This window comes from Macrosteles quadrilineatus, unplaced genomic scaffold (genome assembly GCF_028750875.1).
Source record: "Macrosteles quadrilineatus isolate MER2022 unplaced genomic scaffold, UCM_ALF_1.0 Scaffold_1__1_contigs__length_201487025, whole genome shotgun sequence".
In the NCBI taxonomy this organism is placed as follows: domain Eukaryota; kingdom Metazoa; phylum Arthropoda; class Insecta; order Hemiptera; family Cicadellidae; genus Macrosteles; species Macrosteles quadrilineatus.
The window spans coordinates 148256346-148271084 of record NW_026542594.1 but is presented as its reverse complement, the minus strand read 5'-3'; the positions used below and the strand labels follow the sequence as shown (position 1 = coordinate 148271084).

At 37.6% G+C, this 14739-nt stretch overlaps 1 protein-coding gene across 10 annotated transcripts in view; it reads right to left on the bottom strand.

Annotated features, from left to right (window-relative positions):
- Positions 1-14739, bottom strand: part of LOC128986991 (sodium/potassium-transporting ATPase subunit alpha) — a 102685-nt gene that overhangs the window by 43964 nt on the left and 43982 nt on the right. Inside the window, exon 1 of one of the 10 annotated variants that reach the window (XM_054407688.1) lies at positions 6101-6314. The exons of 8 other annotated variants lie outside the window; for them this stretch is intronic. In XM_054407688.1, the coding sequence (XP_054263663.1) occupies positions 6101-6115 (15 nt within the window). In that variant the 5' untranslated portion in view covers positions 6116-6314. Of the gene's footprint in view, positions 1-6100; positions 6315-14739 lie in introns of those variants that run through there. One more of the 10 variants, XM_054407703.1, reaches the window with a different exon arrangement.

Sequence of the window (14739 nt, the reverse complement as noted above, 5' to 3'; positions counted from 1 at the left end):
ACAGATATTGGGCCCTTGATAAGAAATTGCGCGAATAAGTTACATGATAATTTACTCACTACAGTAATTTAAATGCAAACCTAACTCTTTCAAAGCTAATCTCAGATCTATAAACTCAGCAGGGATCGGATTTAGTTCCTTTTTTTTATTTCTATAAAGCATCATAAAACCTATGAATGAATTAATACAATTAATTGAGAACCAGGTTTAGTGCAGTTACACTTACAAAAAGACAAAACGAAAATTTGATCAATAATTGTTTAAAAATAACAAAAATAAAATAACTCATCCAATATGTTCGAATAAATTAGATTTAAAAATTCCAGATTTTGTACTCTTAGTACAAATAGTTAGCAAATAGTTAGTAGTTAGCAAATTAAACCTGATCAGTACCTAATAGAATCTAGGTTACGAGCTTAAACCGAGGTCTTCGTAAACATTTGTGGTTTGTGAGTCAGTGAATCGCCGAGTGCGTGTTGATTTGGTTATCCTATACGTTTGTTTGTGGGTTTGTTTGTAATTTTTTCCCGAAATCCAGATGGAGGATTTAAAATAAATATTTTAATAAGGGAAATGTGACTAAAAACTTGATTGGCGAAAGCCACTACCTCAGGAAACCTCTTTCGTTACACAACTAATTTAAAAATTAAAATTTGTACATTGCCCTATGGGTTGGCAAGTAACCATGTTATTATGAAATAACGAGGGACAAGTAAATAAAAGACTTGTAACATATGTCTATAACAAGCCATCAACAGTATACTAGCAAATTACAAAGTACAGTTCAATAGGAAAAACATTCGGTTGTAATTATTTAGCAAAGATAACACAGAAGATTACTCGACGTGGGAAAAATAGCTACGACCAAATACTGATTATTTTACTTGGCTCTCTCTCCCACCAAATCTTATTCTTTCAAGTAACAAAATTGTTAACAAACCTCCATTAAGCAACGAAATAAATATTTTAAAATATTAATATTTATCTTTTGTAAATGTAAATCAGAAATTAAACAACATTACTAATCAACTGTTTTCAATTTAAACGAGCAAATAAAGCAATGTTTATGCAAAGATAAGCTATTATAAACGAGTGATTTAGCCATTGATTATAAATTTTACAAAAATACATAGTAGGGCCTATATTGTTGTAAAAACTGGAGCATGTGTTGATGCGAATTTCGAGTTGGTGACGTTAGAGTGCACTGGCGTTGACTCAATGTTGCTCTATCAGGGAAGGGTAGATTCCACAATAATTATCAGTTATCAATCATTGAGATGGGGACGCCACCTAGGTGCGTATTTTAACCCAAATATGAGTGAAGGATGAATGTAGAATGGTGAGTGATGACCTGTGTAGCTTTGTTACTGACTAAGATCAGCGGTTTCATTAGTCAGGATCATTTATTTAAAGCCCAATGATGAGGAACAGCTGGGTCCAGTTTCTATCTGATGCACCTACTGTTTATAGTACCATGAAAGGCCAAGTAATAATCATTATATGGCTAGCTGTATTCAGTTGAATAAGTTTTAAAATTTATTAAATAACAAGAATTTATTTGATATGAAATTCATACGGGAGTATTTTAGGAGAAGTTTTAATTTTACTTTTTAAGAAAATATAGTTTACAAAATGTAGATGCCACTAAATGTTAACAAAAAAATAACATTGGCATTTGTCTCAAAAAGTTTAACTTATTGATGTTTTTGATAAAATTGTAACTATGATTTTAGCAAACCCTACTTTTAGAGTAGACATACATGAATGATAACTCAAGAAAAGAACTTAATCGCCAGCTATCTTATTTTATATCCTGTCTCATGCTTTGATGAGCAATGTCTGAAAATTTGTGGCTTTTTTATCAACATTTATTTATTTTTACTAAGGAAAGAATTTGGCTGCAAATGTAGGAGTACTGACTTTTAGGGCTAACAAATGTATTGGTAGACCAAAGTAGAAAGTAATTTGAACTTATAATTAATCAAGAAAATATCCAATTAAATTATATAAAAATTAAGTAACTATAGTAGGGATTTTTAATTGACATAAAACATGCTAAACCCCAATCAAATACCAGAATCTCAATTTCTTTAGAAGTAGGAGCGCAAAATCTAAAGACTGTCACCAATTATATCGCCGGGAAAAGAAGGTATTGGGTTACACGACAAAATTTAAAGAGAGCGATTTCGAATCTAAATTGATTTTTTTTAAATATTTTTCATATGCTGTCATCAGAGCATGAAATTGAACAACGGGTTTCATTTTCTAGAGGGGATAAAAATGACGTACGAGTAGCACTAATGTTTATGCACAATAAGCTTTGGTTGAAGTGCTTGGACCATGAGTCCATCCCTCTTCAAGCAAGCACTAATGTTTAGCCATCTCAATGTTATTTTATGTCATATTTTATTTAAGATTACAAAGGACTTATTATTTCAGCGAAAAACTGTTATGGTTTGCAATAACCCATGTTTCGTATTATTAAATTATTAAATTATTATTATTAATAAACATTATTAAATGTGACTGTTTAAAATACCTATTAAAATACCCTAAATTATTAATATATAATATCATACTAATATTAAAAATGTTAAAGTTTGTGTGTTTGTTTGTTTGTATGTTTGAGGATCAATCACGCATTAACTACAGGACGGATTGGGCTGAAATTTGGCGTGATGATAGCTCACATTCCCGATTAACATATAGGCCTACTATCTCAAAAATCCGTTCGTGCTCTGCCCTAATGGCACTGTAGTTCCCCATGTTAATCTTATGAGTATTCATATTTAAAAGGAATTAAAGAATTTTGTCAGCTTTTTCAACTGTTTAAGTTAGTTCTATGATTATGTAATAGCATTAAAAAGTTATAAAGCTTACCAACGGGGTGCGGCACTATTATCTTTTTTGGATTTATGATAACAGCTACAGTTGAACCATTGACTCAAAGGTTGAACTAAGCAGCAACAAAAAGCTGTGATATGCAATGAGAACTGTCAAAGTAAGATGGTTTACAGTTATGTTTATGTTTTTAATTTAATGAATAATTTGTGATATTGTGCGAATGTTTGATATTTATTTATTTTCTATGGTTTCGATGTACTGGTGGAACGTGTGGCTATGGTAGATGTGTTATACTATAGCATACAGTAAATTTAAAGAACCAAATTTTCTCAAACCGTGTTCTCTCCCATTGCAAACGCAAAGCACGAGTATAACTGCAATGAGCATTTTATACTTACCCGTACGAAGGACGGATACTCTGCTAGTTGTATTATAATATTGATTTCATTATTAAACCTTATCAACCTAGCAAGGTTAAGGGCCCCCGATACTAACGTATAATTGAACAATTACTTATATCACGCACAATGTTCATGGGGTGAAACCATTATTGCATCAAGAGGGTTTTTCCAACTACTGTACTACTAACGAAGGAATTCCGGTATTAACTTTAAAAGTAGATTTATGTGGGTAGCAGTGAAACAGCATGAATAAATATGCAATAAAAACAAATGCAATCGTTGGGATTATGTCTACATATAGCTAAATAAATTGTTCAATTGTTAGAATCATGCTGTTGTAGTAGGCCTACTAATTAAATATACATCAGCCGGTAAAACTATACTCGTGCCATTGACCAAAGGATTAGATTGAAATAACTGAAACCATGTCAAATAATGTAAAATCTACATTTGATAAACATTCGGTATAGACAGGGATACAAGAAGTTAACTTGATGGAGTATAAGTACTTCACATTTGTATATGAAACTACCTAGTAAACCGTGTACGACAAACTATTAGGTTGGAGTTATTGAATCAATTTAATAGGTTATGACTCTACCGACCGACTTGACCTACGAGTTTATACATATTTAGCTAGTATTTGATCAAAGTAATTAAGTCAAGTAATATACAAAGACAAACCAGAATTTCATAATGAAAGTTCAGGATAAAAATTATACAATCTTTATAGTTAAAATCTAAGGAGGCTATATCTCCTAACAATCCTATTAATTCAGAAATACTATTAAAATTCAACTGGAGGAACCATTTGACTAACAGTTAGAATTTGCAAACTAATTTTAATTAATCAGTTTGCCTTGCACTAATTCAAGCTTTAAGCTGTGTTCAACATAACATTCACGACCGTAACTAAACTTTTTCTTCGCACTCGTCCAATCTCCGAATCTATACATCCACGACTCTCATCACCAACGTGTCTTGGCCAGTTGGATTTTAGCTCTATTTATGATTATTGAGCAAACGTTATTGAAAACGTAAGAAATTACAAAAGATAATACAAGCAATACAATTTAGAGAATATAATTTGAAAACTATTTAATAACGCGTGGTTAACCTACCATTTTTCCTTTTAACACTTTTACTCACTTCAGTAATCGTACACATAAACGTGGAAATGGGACATCTACTTTAAACATGTAATGGCAGAAGTTCTGGAACCTTTTACTTAGGTGTTTACAACTATAATGAGGAGAATCGACATTAGACTTTAAGTAGAGTTCATTATTCCCATCTACGAATATCACGGGTGTCTATGGGCAAAGAACAGTTCAGTATTCGATAATTAGTATTCAGTTTTCAGTAATGGGAACAACTATATCAATTTTCCTATGCTAGAACTGCTACTGTATAACGTAAATTATAAAGATAAGTTACTACGAATTTGTATTGATAAGTTGAATTATTTATGAACAAACTACATAAAATTTGTTTATGATTGAAAAATACATCAAACTTATTACAGTATAAATTGACTGTACGAAATATAAAGTTTTACAAGTGATTGTTTCGCAGGGACGTGTGTTACATCATTACAAACGGATAATGTAGCTCAATAATGCATAATTGATCAATTACTTTTGGATTCTGCCTAAATCGTTCAGCTATATAAATTACTAATGGTGAAATTCAAATAATTTTCAACCTTGGAAAATATCAGAATTTTCAAGATGGCCGCGATCAGTTGCTGAACGCGCAACTCCGTTAATCGATCTCGAAAACCCGAGCATGATTCTCGAAATGAGGTCATGCCAAAGCTACAAAAACCTAAATTCATTGTATTGTATCCATGAAATTTCGACACACGAGAACTTTATACATTCAGTTTTTGCGTTGAATTTCGTTTGAAAATTTAAATGAAAAATCTAAATGGTCCAAACTTGAATTTTCAGCAGCCGCTTTATTTCTTAGTATTCGTCGAATATTAATTTTCTGCTTCGGCAGTAAAAAATGAAATCGTAGAAAGTACCATAATAGTGATGTGATAAACTCCTTCTACATAGCGGTTAAAGGAGTTTACATCCAAATCCAATCGATATTAGTTTGAAAAAAGTGTGAACTCGATATGTCTGATGCTTACCAGAGGTGAATATACAATACAGTACTTATTATGGAACTTGTCTGAGAAGTTTCTTCACCTGCCAAATATACAGTAAAGGCATACTACATATACGTGAAAGTAGTGGTTGGATTAGTTTTATAAGTTAACTTGTACAACGAGTCGACAGTGATACATTATACAATATTCATATTGTCTCCGCTGAACAGTGCGAGTGAGCCGGAACCGGCGTGTTCGCGAGTCCTCTCGGTTACTCCCTTACATTATTACACTCAGCGTAGTGCAATGAACAATTGTATTACGGCTTTATTCGTATTTTTAATGCCTATATGTTTTATAAATTATACATTTTCATTACCGGTATCTACAGTATATTTATTTAGCAGATGGGTTGAGTGACTTGCGCGCCGGGCGGCCCACCCTCGCTATCTCGGTTCTGATCATCTGATCGATACCTCTATCTGCCTCTTGTCTATTGTATACCCATTCTTTTCTTTCTCTGATAGCCCTAATGTAATTGCACTGTCACACTATCTCGTCACTTAGCACTCCATTTGACACATCACCCGTCAATCACGGCCTCAGGCACCTTGTCGAACCTATTAAAAATTAATGGACTCCTCATAATTGAATGGGTATTTTTTTGAAAATTGTAAGAAGATCGGCTAGTTATTTGATCGGCCTAGTAGGTGATTGATTGATTGATTAACTACAGGGGTTGGTAACTGTAACTGACCTTGTCCTCTGGCATGGTGGAGGAGGAGGTGCGGGCACGGCGGGGTAGCGGAAGACGAGGGCCCGGGGGCACTCACAAACACGGGCACGGGACACTACACTGACTCGACACCGTCCATCAAGAAAAGACCCCGGTCGACCGGCCACTGACGACGACGACGACCCTGCTACCTCCTGCAATACCACTTTATTGAAATATCCTACTGGAGGGGTCCGCTGGCTGACGTCACACTGCGTCACCTCCTCTCCTACCCCGCGTCGGCAATGTTCGCTCGTGTTCGGCGCTGCTCGGCTCCTAGTCAATACGCGCCGGCCAGGTCAGGTCGTACCTCTCGCACACACGCGCCGCCACACCACCGCCACCGCCACCGCCACTCAGGCCTAATGCCTATCAGCTAAAGTCTTCCGATACAAGTAACGTCGAAAAGCATTTAAATAAAATATTAACATTTAGATCCAATCAGTCCAAGTATATGTAATTTGATTAAATGAACAGAGTTTATTACTTTAAACAAAACGCAATATAAGAAAGATTTATTGGGTTATTCAATGAACAAGAGGGGTTAATTAATATGTTTTAAGCATACAGATACAAACGCACAAGAAATTTAAAGAATTTGAACTTCTTGGGACCTAACACTGAAAAAAGTGGTATAAGGTTTGGTATAAATGTCGCCTAGAGAAGGAGAAGGAGAAGGAATCTAGAGAGGATTGCTGAACGCGTTCGATAAAATACCTTATGCAATCAATATCGCGATAACATAGAGAGCATATTCGTGTATGAAAACTCAACATTGGCCTTCGCTGGTAAATAAAAAGGATTTTGGCCAAAGTAGATTTTTTTTTACTTTTTGAGCATAATATTAATGAATGTTTACTTTAAGCATTTTCTTGCCAAATAATTAAGTTTCGGCTAACAATTTTGCACTGTATTTTCAATTGGGATCGCTACTAAATGATGTTAAGTTTATAGCGTCTGTTCTTATGTTTTTCAATTGACTGAGGATGGTCGAGATTACAAGGGTATGTTTGATTTATTTCCTCTCAATATTCGATTCATGTGTTCTAGTAAATAAGAAGAAATGTTGTTGAAAACCCCCATAAAATACAATGTTAGGGTAAGGTATTTATTTACGACAGCTTAGTTTTCTTATCAGTACAATTAGTGATACAGTGCAAGCCATAAAAAGTCAAGGATCAGAGTCTTATCTCGTCTCTTATGTTAGGAGACATACACACATTTACTTAATTTAGGCATTACTATAGCAAGTCACGTGTGCATTCAAGATTTTATTGAAAATATTCTAAAAATGATGGTTAGTTTATAAACTTGATAGTGGCTGTAATCTTTAATGAAATTTAAAGTTTCGCTCTAAACCGTAGTAAGCCTAACGTCAACTGTAAGATATTATCATTTACCTGTGTGAGCAAAAATATTACTACCATAAAAATATGAAGTTAGTATGGTTTTGTAATAAATATAAATAAATCAACTAACAACTTCGTCACATTAAAACACATAAATTTAACATTTTTGAATTTAAACACAAACAACTTGCTAGTGCAATTTCGGGCTTTTGCAGTAGAGGCGGTTTATTATTTATATTTAGTATACTTCTCATAGGCCTACGTATTATTTTCAAAAAAATAATTATATAATTACAATTAACCACTAACTGTTTCATAAAGAGGTGTCCAGACATTTTAATACCATTCACAAACAAACTAATTTACCCTCTAATTCACGCATAGGCCTATCTAGAGGTGTGGTCTTGCAAGAAGAGTACAATCAATGAAAATGATGGTTCGTAAAACACGAACAAATGAGTGTAAAGCAAAGGTCGTCGCGAGAAATGTGTCGGTAAAGACGTTTCCCATTTCTATAAGAAATATTTAATGAGTCGTTGCTATTAGCTATTGACTGAACTCGTCAATACCTAACACAGGCGGGTCTTTTCTACAGACACGGAAAGTTAACATTTACTGTTCTTGAGTTCATGACATTTTACATCGATTGAACATGGAGAGTAAAATGATGAAACAAAATGATGGTTGAGAACTTTTATTATCAAGAGACCCTGTGGTGTTGGGATGGCAAAGGGATCACGGGATGGTTTATGTAGATTAAGGTAAAACTCGTACAGGCCGTAGTTACATCACCCTGTTTTACAAACACTTCGGTAGTTTTCCAAGATACACTACACACGTAGCAATGGCAGCGTTTGGCCGACCAATATGGAGACATTCCAAGGATTATCTTGGGCTCTCGACACAATCACGTTTTAAAATAAACTGGCAACACAAGGCACATTACCGTACACCAATCAAGCTGCTAGCTGCCTATGCAGTACTGGCCCTATGTGGCTACAGAATCACAGTTTGTGGCGACATCAGTCCCTAAACACATGTCATTTCAGTTCTAAGTTTGCCGACAGTTAGTTATCTTAATGTGCTGAGGAGATCAATCGGGCACAATAACTCTTGTCACCAAACCACAGAACGACGGACCACTTTCAGTACCAAACTTCTGAGTTCAAAACCAAAGCTGGAAATGTATTAGGGCATAGCTACTGTATCGATTTGGTTTTACTGAAAATACGCTTAGGGAATGTTATTATTAAGGATGGATTGGGTAAGGCTTAGTATTTCGAAAGAAAACAACTATTACGAAGTTTAAATTACAAGGACCAAATCGGAAAATGCCTACACTTTGCACATATACCGATTATGCTTAAAGGCTAAGTTAACAAGGTAGATTAGACAAACACAAAACCAGTAAACGAGGTCCTTGGTATGACAGTGATAACACTTACTACATTGCTACCATTGACTTAACAATACAGACTACAAAAGAGAGAAAGTTATTGCTAACGCGTATTGCATGTAACTTTTGCGGAGATCGTAGAGTAATAATTAACAATACGTGCCTGATCTCAAATAGATTATTATAGGTTCAGGAGACATGAATCCCTGCCTGATATCATAATATACAGTAGAGTTATTATATGCTCATGATGAATGAATTCCTGCCTGATCTCATAATATGTATTAGATTATTATATGCTCATGAGACATGAATCCCTGCCTGATCTCAGATACAGTAGATTATTATATGCTCATGATACATGAATCCCTGCGTGATCTCATATATAGTAGATTATTATATACTCATGAGACATGAATCCTACTTTATATGCTCATGAGACATGAATCCCTACCTGATTTCATATACAGTAGATTATCATATGCTCTTCTTGATATTCCTAATATTTTTCCGATTGTGATCTGCTAAAGTGACATGAGTCCATGCTCGATCAAAAACCGATTGTGTAGCCTACATCACTCCTAGTAAGGGTGATTTACCATTTCTGCATTGTCTCTCAACGGATAGGTATATCTGAGGATGATTTTATGTTTTGTTTGTTTACCTCAGAAACGCCTTACCATCAAACTCTTACACAGAACTTCATAATGTCACAGTTTTGAAATGACACATTTTTAACCAATATTTTGAACATTTGTTCTTCTAAAGGTTTAACCAGAACGTCATATGGGACCTGGATGTTTTCCAACGTCGGCGGCGCTGTCGGTACGTCACGATGATGCGGACGCGTCACACACAACACAACAGCAAACACGATAATAGAACAGGGCGACCTCGCGCCAAGCGCCCGCACCGTCTGGGCAACACCAACACCAACACCGCACGTTACAATAACGTGTCAATGGTCAATGGTAAACACCAAGTTGAATATTGATTGGGATCTGTCAAAACGTGACCCCCTCATGGCGTGGATTAAGTTGCAGCGTTCCTTGAACTGGTGCTCGGCGGAATCTTATTTGAAAAAAAGTTCACATCCACCTCTGCAGTATGGAAGCACTATTAACGTATAGTACTATTCATTCTCAATTAATTGTTGTGCACTAAAGCCAATCTGTAAGAAATGTGACGAATGGTGATATTTTATATACACTACCACTACGCGAATAATAACATTCTATTCCAATGTTGGCTAGTTTACGTGTGCTGCTGTGGACAACTCTTATTCCCGCGATGGTAGGTTTTAAAATGATCGGTTATTTTGTATTGGCCAATGGAAGAAAAAGTGATTTGGCAAGAAATCCACTGTACAGTAATGTGTAAAACCTTTAACCCTACCTGATATCAAGGGTTTGTCTTAAAAGTACTGGTGTGTGGTTCGCATAACTGTTGACATGTTAGACTCAAATTGTCCACAATTTTCGCAGAGATTAATAATTAAGGAGATACAAAATAAATTGATTTCAAATCAAATAGGTTCAACTGCAACTGACCGGGTTATTTCAAAATCTGAATATTTTTTTAATAGCTAACAACTTTAGAAAAAAAATTAAACAACTGCCGAAAATATCAAAGTGTTATGCTTAAAAATAAATAAATCCAATAACCTATGTAAATCCACTCACTACATCTTATTAAAATACCCCCACCAGAGCAAACCTGCCGACTAAGCGAATTTCCATTTGTCCGAATTGATTTTCAATTAAATCTATTTAAATACTTTAGGTTTAACGAGTACCTAGGTTTGCTGCTACAAGGAAACTAATAAAGTGGGTTTTTAGTAAAATATTAATAGCTTAGTATAAAATAAATACATTTTCCAAGTTTGATCAAAATATATTTATAAATAAGCAAACTACAACATTTTACAATATTCTCCAAAAGAATAACATGCGAACTTTAACAATTTTTTGGAATTTTCTCCGTTAAACCGTACAAAAACATTTTGATATACTAAATTATTTGTTTTTTAAGCTCTTTAAAAGGTCTGGAGAGAAATTGGGATATTTTATGTTTTGAAGGTCAAATATGAGAAAAACAAATTTTTACCCCATAAAACCTCCCGTAAAACCCCGTTCCCATGGTCCGATCATGCTGGTTCGCGAACTCATTCAAGTTTATCCCACCTTACACCTTCAAACCAAATTTCATCAAAATCGGGCAAAAATTACTTGGACAAATTATTTATATAGGCTACATATATAAAAATGTACACGAATGGTATTTTCGGCCTCTGAGAACATCAAAATTAAAAAAGCAAATCGGTTCCGGGCCTAGGTCCTACCGTGTCACCTACGTTAATAGCTACTTCCCTAAAGGGAAATTCGCTAAAATGGATAAAAAATTTCCCATTGCATTTTCAAAAATTTTCAGGGTGAATTAAACATTTCCTTATCAAATTCTGCATCATGAAGTACTGTTTAAAGCAAGTATGCTTCTACTAAAAAACATTGGAAAATTAAAAAGTTTCTGTTTTCTAGGATATAATAGGGTCAAAAGGAAATAATAGGGCTAGCTACGGCGCCACCACCACTATAAGTCTGGGCGCGGTGCGAGGCACAGTGCAACCCCATCGATCTCTTCACCACAGCCACAGCAGCGGCACAGTATCTATACATTGGGGTTGTACACTACTGTGTCACGGCTATAGTGGAACACCTTCATTGGTACATATTCACGTAATTTCACTGGGCCATCACTCTTTCGCATTAACTCGTCGTCACACATTATCAATCTTGACACATTAAAGATAGTTTCTATTAGTTTGATCATTGCAACCAGGATCAACACATTGCATTATGTCTTCGAATTTCGCCCCGCTACTAACTGAGCGCTTAGTTAAATTTTAACAAGTATGATATTTTACGAGTTAGAGTTTTTCTGGAATGTGTGTCTTTAATACCACTTACATTAATTAGATGTGTTAAGTGGTTTGCGATCCTTTTGTTTGCATCCAGGAACGGCGTTAACCGACGAAATCCGTTTAAAAATTTTAAGAACTTTAATGTTGGGGTTTAACAGATAATAATGCAGCCGATGGCTTTTGTAAAAGGCCCCTAACGTAAGAAACAACTTATCTTAGTCAGTAACAAAGCTACGCAGACTTTTATCCAATCTACACTACACCTACATTCATATCCAGCTAAGAGACTATAGTAGGTAGTCTCTGACTCTGATTCAATAAGACATAACATATTATATTGTTAGTATGTAAAAACATTGTTAAACCATTGTTAAAAATTGTAAAAACATTGTAAAAATATTGTTGAAATGTAAAAACATTTCACCCTAATTAGAGTTAAAATTAACTTGATTCACCATAACTCAACGTTCAAAAAACAGCAATTTCCAAAGGAATAATACAGTTAACTGGGTACTTTTTTTTATAAATGGGTCAAACAGTTATCAAATATGCAAGCCTTGCAAAGTTATTCTTTTCACCGGGCTAAAATAAACCATTTCTATTCAGAGCACAAACCCGATTTAAAGGTTGGTAGATTTTTTGAGTGGATTAATGGGAAGTGGGCCTAGGGCAGCGGAAATAAAGAATCAACAAGAGCTAGAGGAGATGAATGAATCGTCCTTGGGCCATGTAGTGTTACACCATCACCATACCCACTATCATTTGTTGGCGGTTGGTCTACGTCCGGCGCGACGACGACTCCGCCCCCGACTACGCTGACCCTCAACACAAGGTTCAATCCCTTGCTACTAGTGTACCACCAATATCATCAGCACTAGTTGGCGGTTTGTCTACGTCCGGCGCGACGACGACTCCGCCCCCGACTACGCTGACCCTCAACACAAGGTTCAATCCCTTGCTACTAGTGTACCGCCAATATCATCAGCACTAGTTGGTGGTTGGTCTACGTCCGGCGCGACGACGACTCCGCCCCCGACTACGCTGACCCTCAACACAAGGTTCAATCCCTTGCTACTAGTGTACCGCCAATATCATCAGCACTAGTTGGCGGTTTGTCTACGTCCGGCGCGACGACGACTCCGCCCCCGACTACGCTGACCCTCAACACAAGGTTCAATCCCTTGCTACTAGTGTACCGCCAATATCATCAGCACTAGTTGGCGGTTGGTCTACGTCCGGCGCGACGACGACTCCGCCCCCGACTACGCTGACCCTCAACACAAGGTTCAATCCCTTGCTACTAGTGTACCGCCAATATCATCAGCACTAGTTGGCGGTTTGTCTACGTCCAGCGCAATGACGACTCCGCCCCGACTACGCTGATCCTCAACACAAGGTTCAATCCCTTACTACTAGTGTACCGCCAATATCATCAGCACTAGTTGGTGGTTGGTCTACGTCCAGCGCAATGACGACTCCGCCCCCGACTACGCTGATCCTCAACACAAGGTTCAATCCCTTACTACTAGTGTACCGCCAATATCATCAGCACTAGTTGGTGGTTGGTCTACGTCCAGCGCAATGACGACTCCGCCCCGACTACGCTGATCCTCAACACAAGGTTCAATCCCTTGCTACTAGTGTACCGCCAATATCATCAGCACTAGTTGGCGGTTTGTCTACGTCCAGCGCAATGACGACTCCGCCCCGACTACGCTGATCCTCAACACAAGGTTCAATCCCTTACTACTAGTGTACCGCCAATATCATCAGCACTAGTTGGTGGTTGGTCTACGTCCAGCGCAATGACGACTCCGCCCCCGACTACGCTGATCCTCAACACAAGGTTCAATCCCTTACTACTAGTGTACCGCCAATATCATCAGCACTAGTTGGTGGTTGGTCTACGTCCAGCGCAATGACGACTCCGCCCCCGACTACGCTGATCCTCAACACAAGGTTCAATCCCTTACTACTAGTGTACCACCAATATCATCAGCACTAGTTGGCGGTTTGTCTACGTCCAGCGCAATGACGACTCTGCCCCCGACTACGCTGACCCTCAACACAAGGTTCAATCCCTTACTACTAGTGTACCACCAATATCATCAGCACTAGTTGGTGGTTGGTCTACGTCCAGCGCAATGACGACTCCGCCCCCGACTACGCTGATCCTCAACACAAGGTTCAATCCCTTACTACTAGTGTACCACCAATATCATCAGCACTAGTTGGCGGTTTGTCTACGTCCAGCGCAATGACGACTCCGCCCCCGACTACGCTGATCCTCAACACAAGGTTCAATCCCTTACTACTAGTGTACCACCAATATCATCAGCACTAGTTGGTGGTTTGTCTACGTCCAGCGCAATGACGACTCCGCCCCCGACTACGCTGACCCTCAACACAAGGTTCAATCCCTTACTACTAGTGTACCACCAATATCATCAGCACTAGTTGGTGGTTTGTCTACGTCCAGCGCAATGACGACTCCGCCCCCGACTACGCTGACCCTCAACACAAGGTTCAATCCCTTGCTACTAGTGTACCACCAATATCATCAGCACTAGTTGGTGGTTGGTCTACGTCCAGCGCAATGACGACTCTGTCCCCGACTACGCTGACCCTCAACACAAGGTTCAATCCCTTGCTACTAGTGTACCACCAATATCATCAGCACTAGTTGGTGGTTGGTCTACGTCCAGCGCAATGACGACTCCGCCCCCGACTACGCTGACCCTCAACACAAGGTTCAATCCCTTACTACCAGTGTACCACCAATATCATCAGCACTAGTTGGTGGTTGGTCTACGTCCAGCGCAATGACGACTCCGCCCCCGACTACGCTGACCCTCAACACAAGGTTCAATCCATTGCTACTAGCGTACCACCAATATCATCAGCACTAGTTGGTGGTTGGTCTACGTCCAGCGCAATGACAACTCTGTCCCCGACT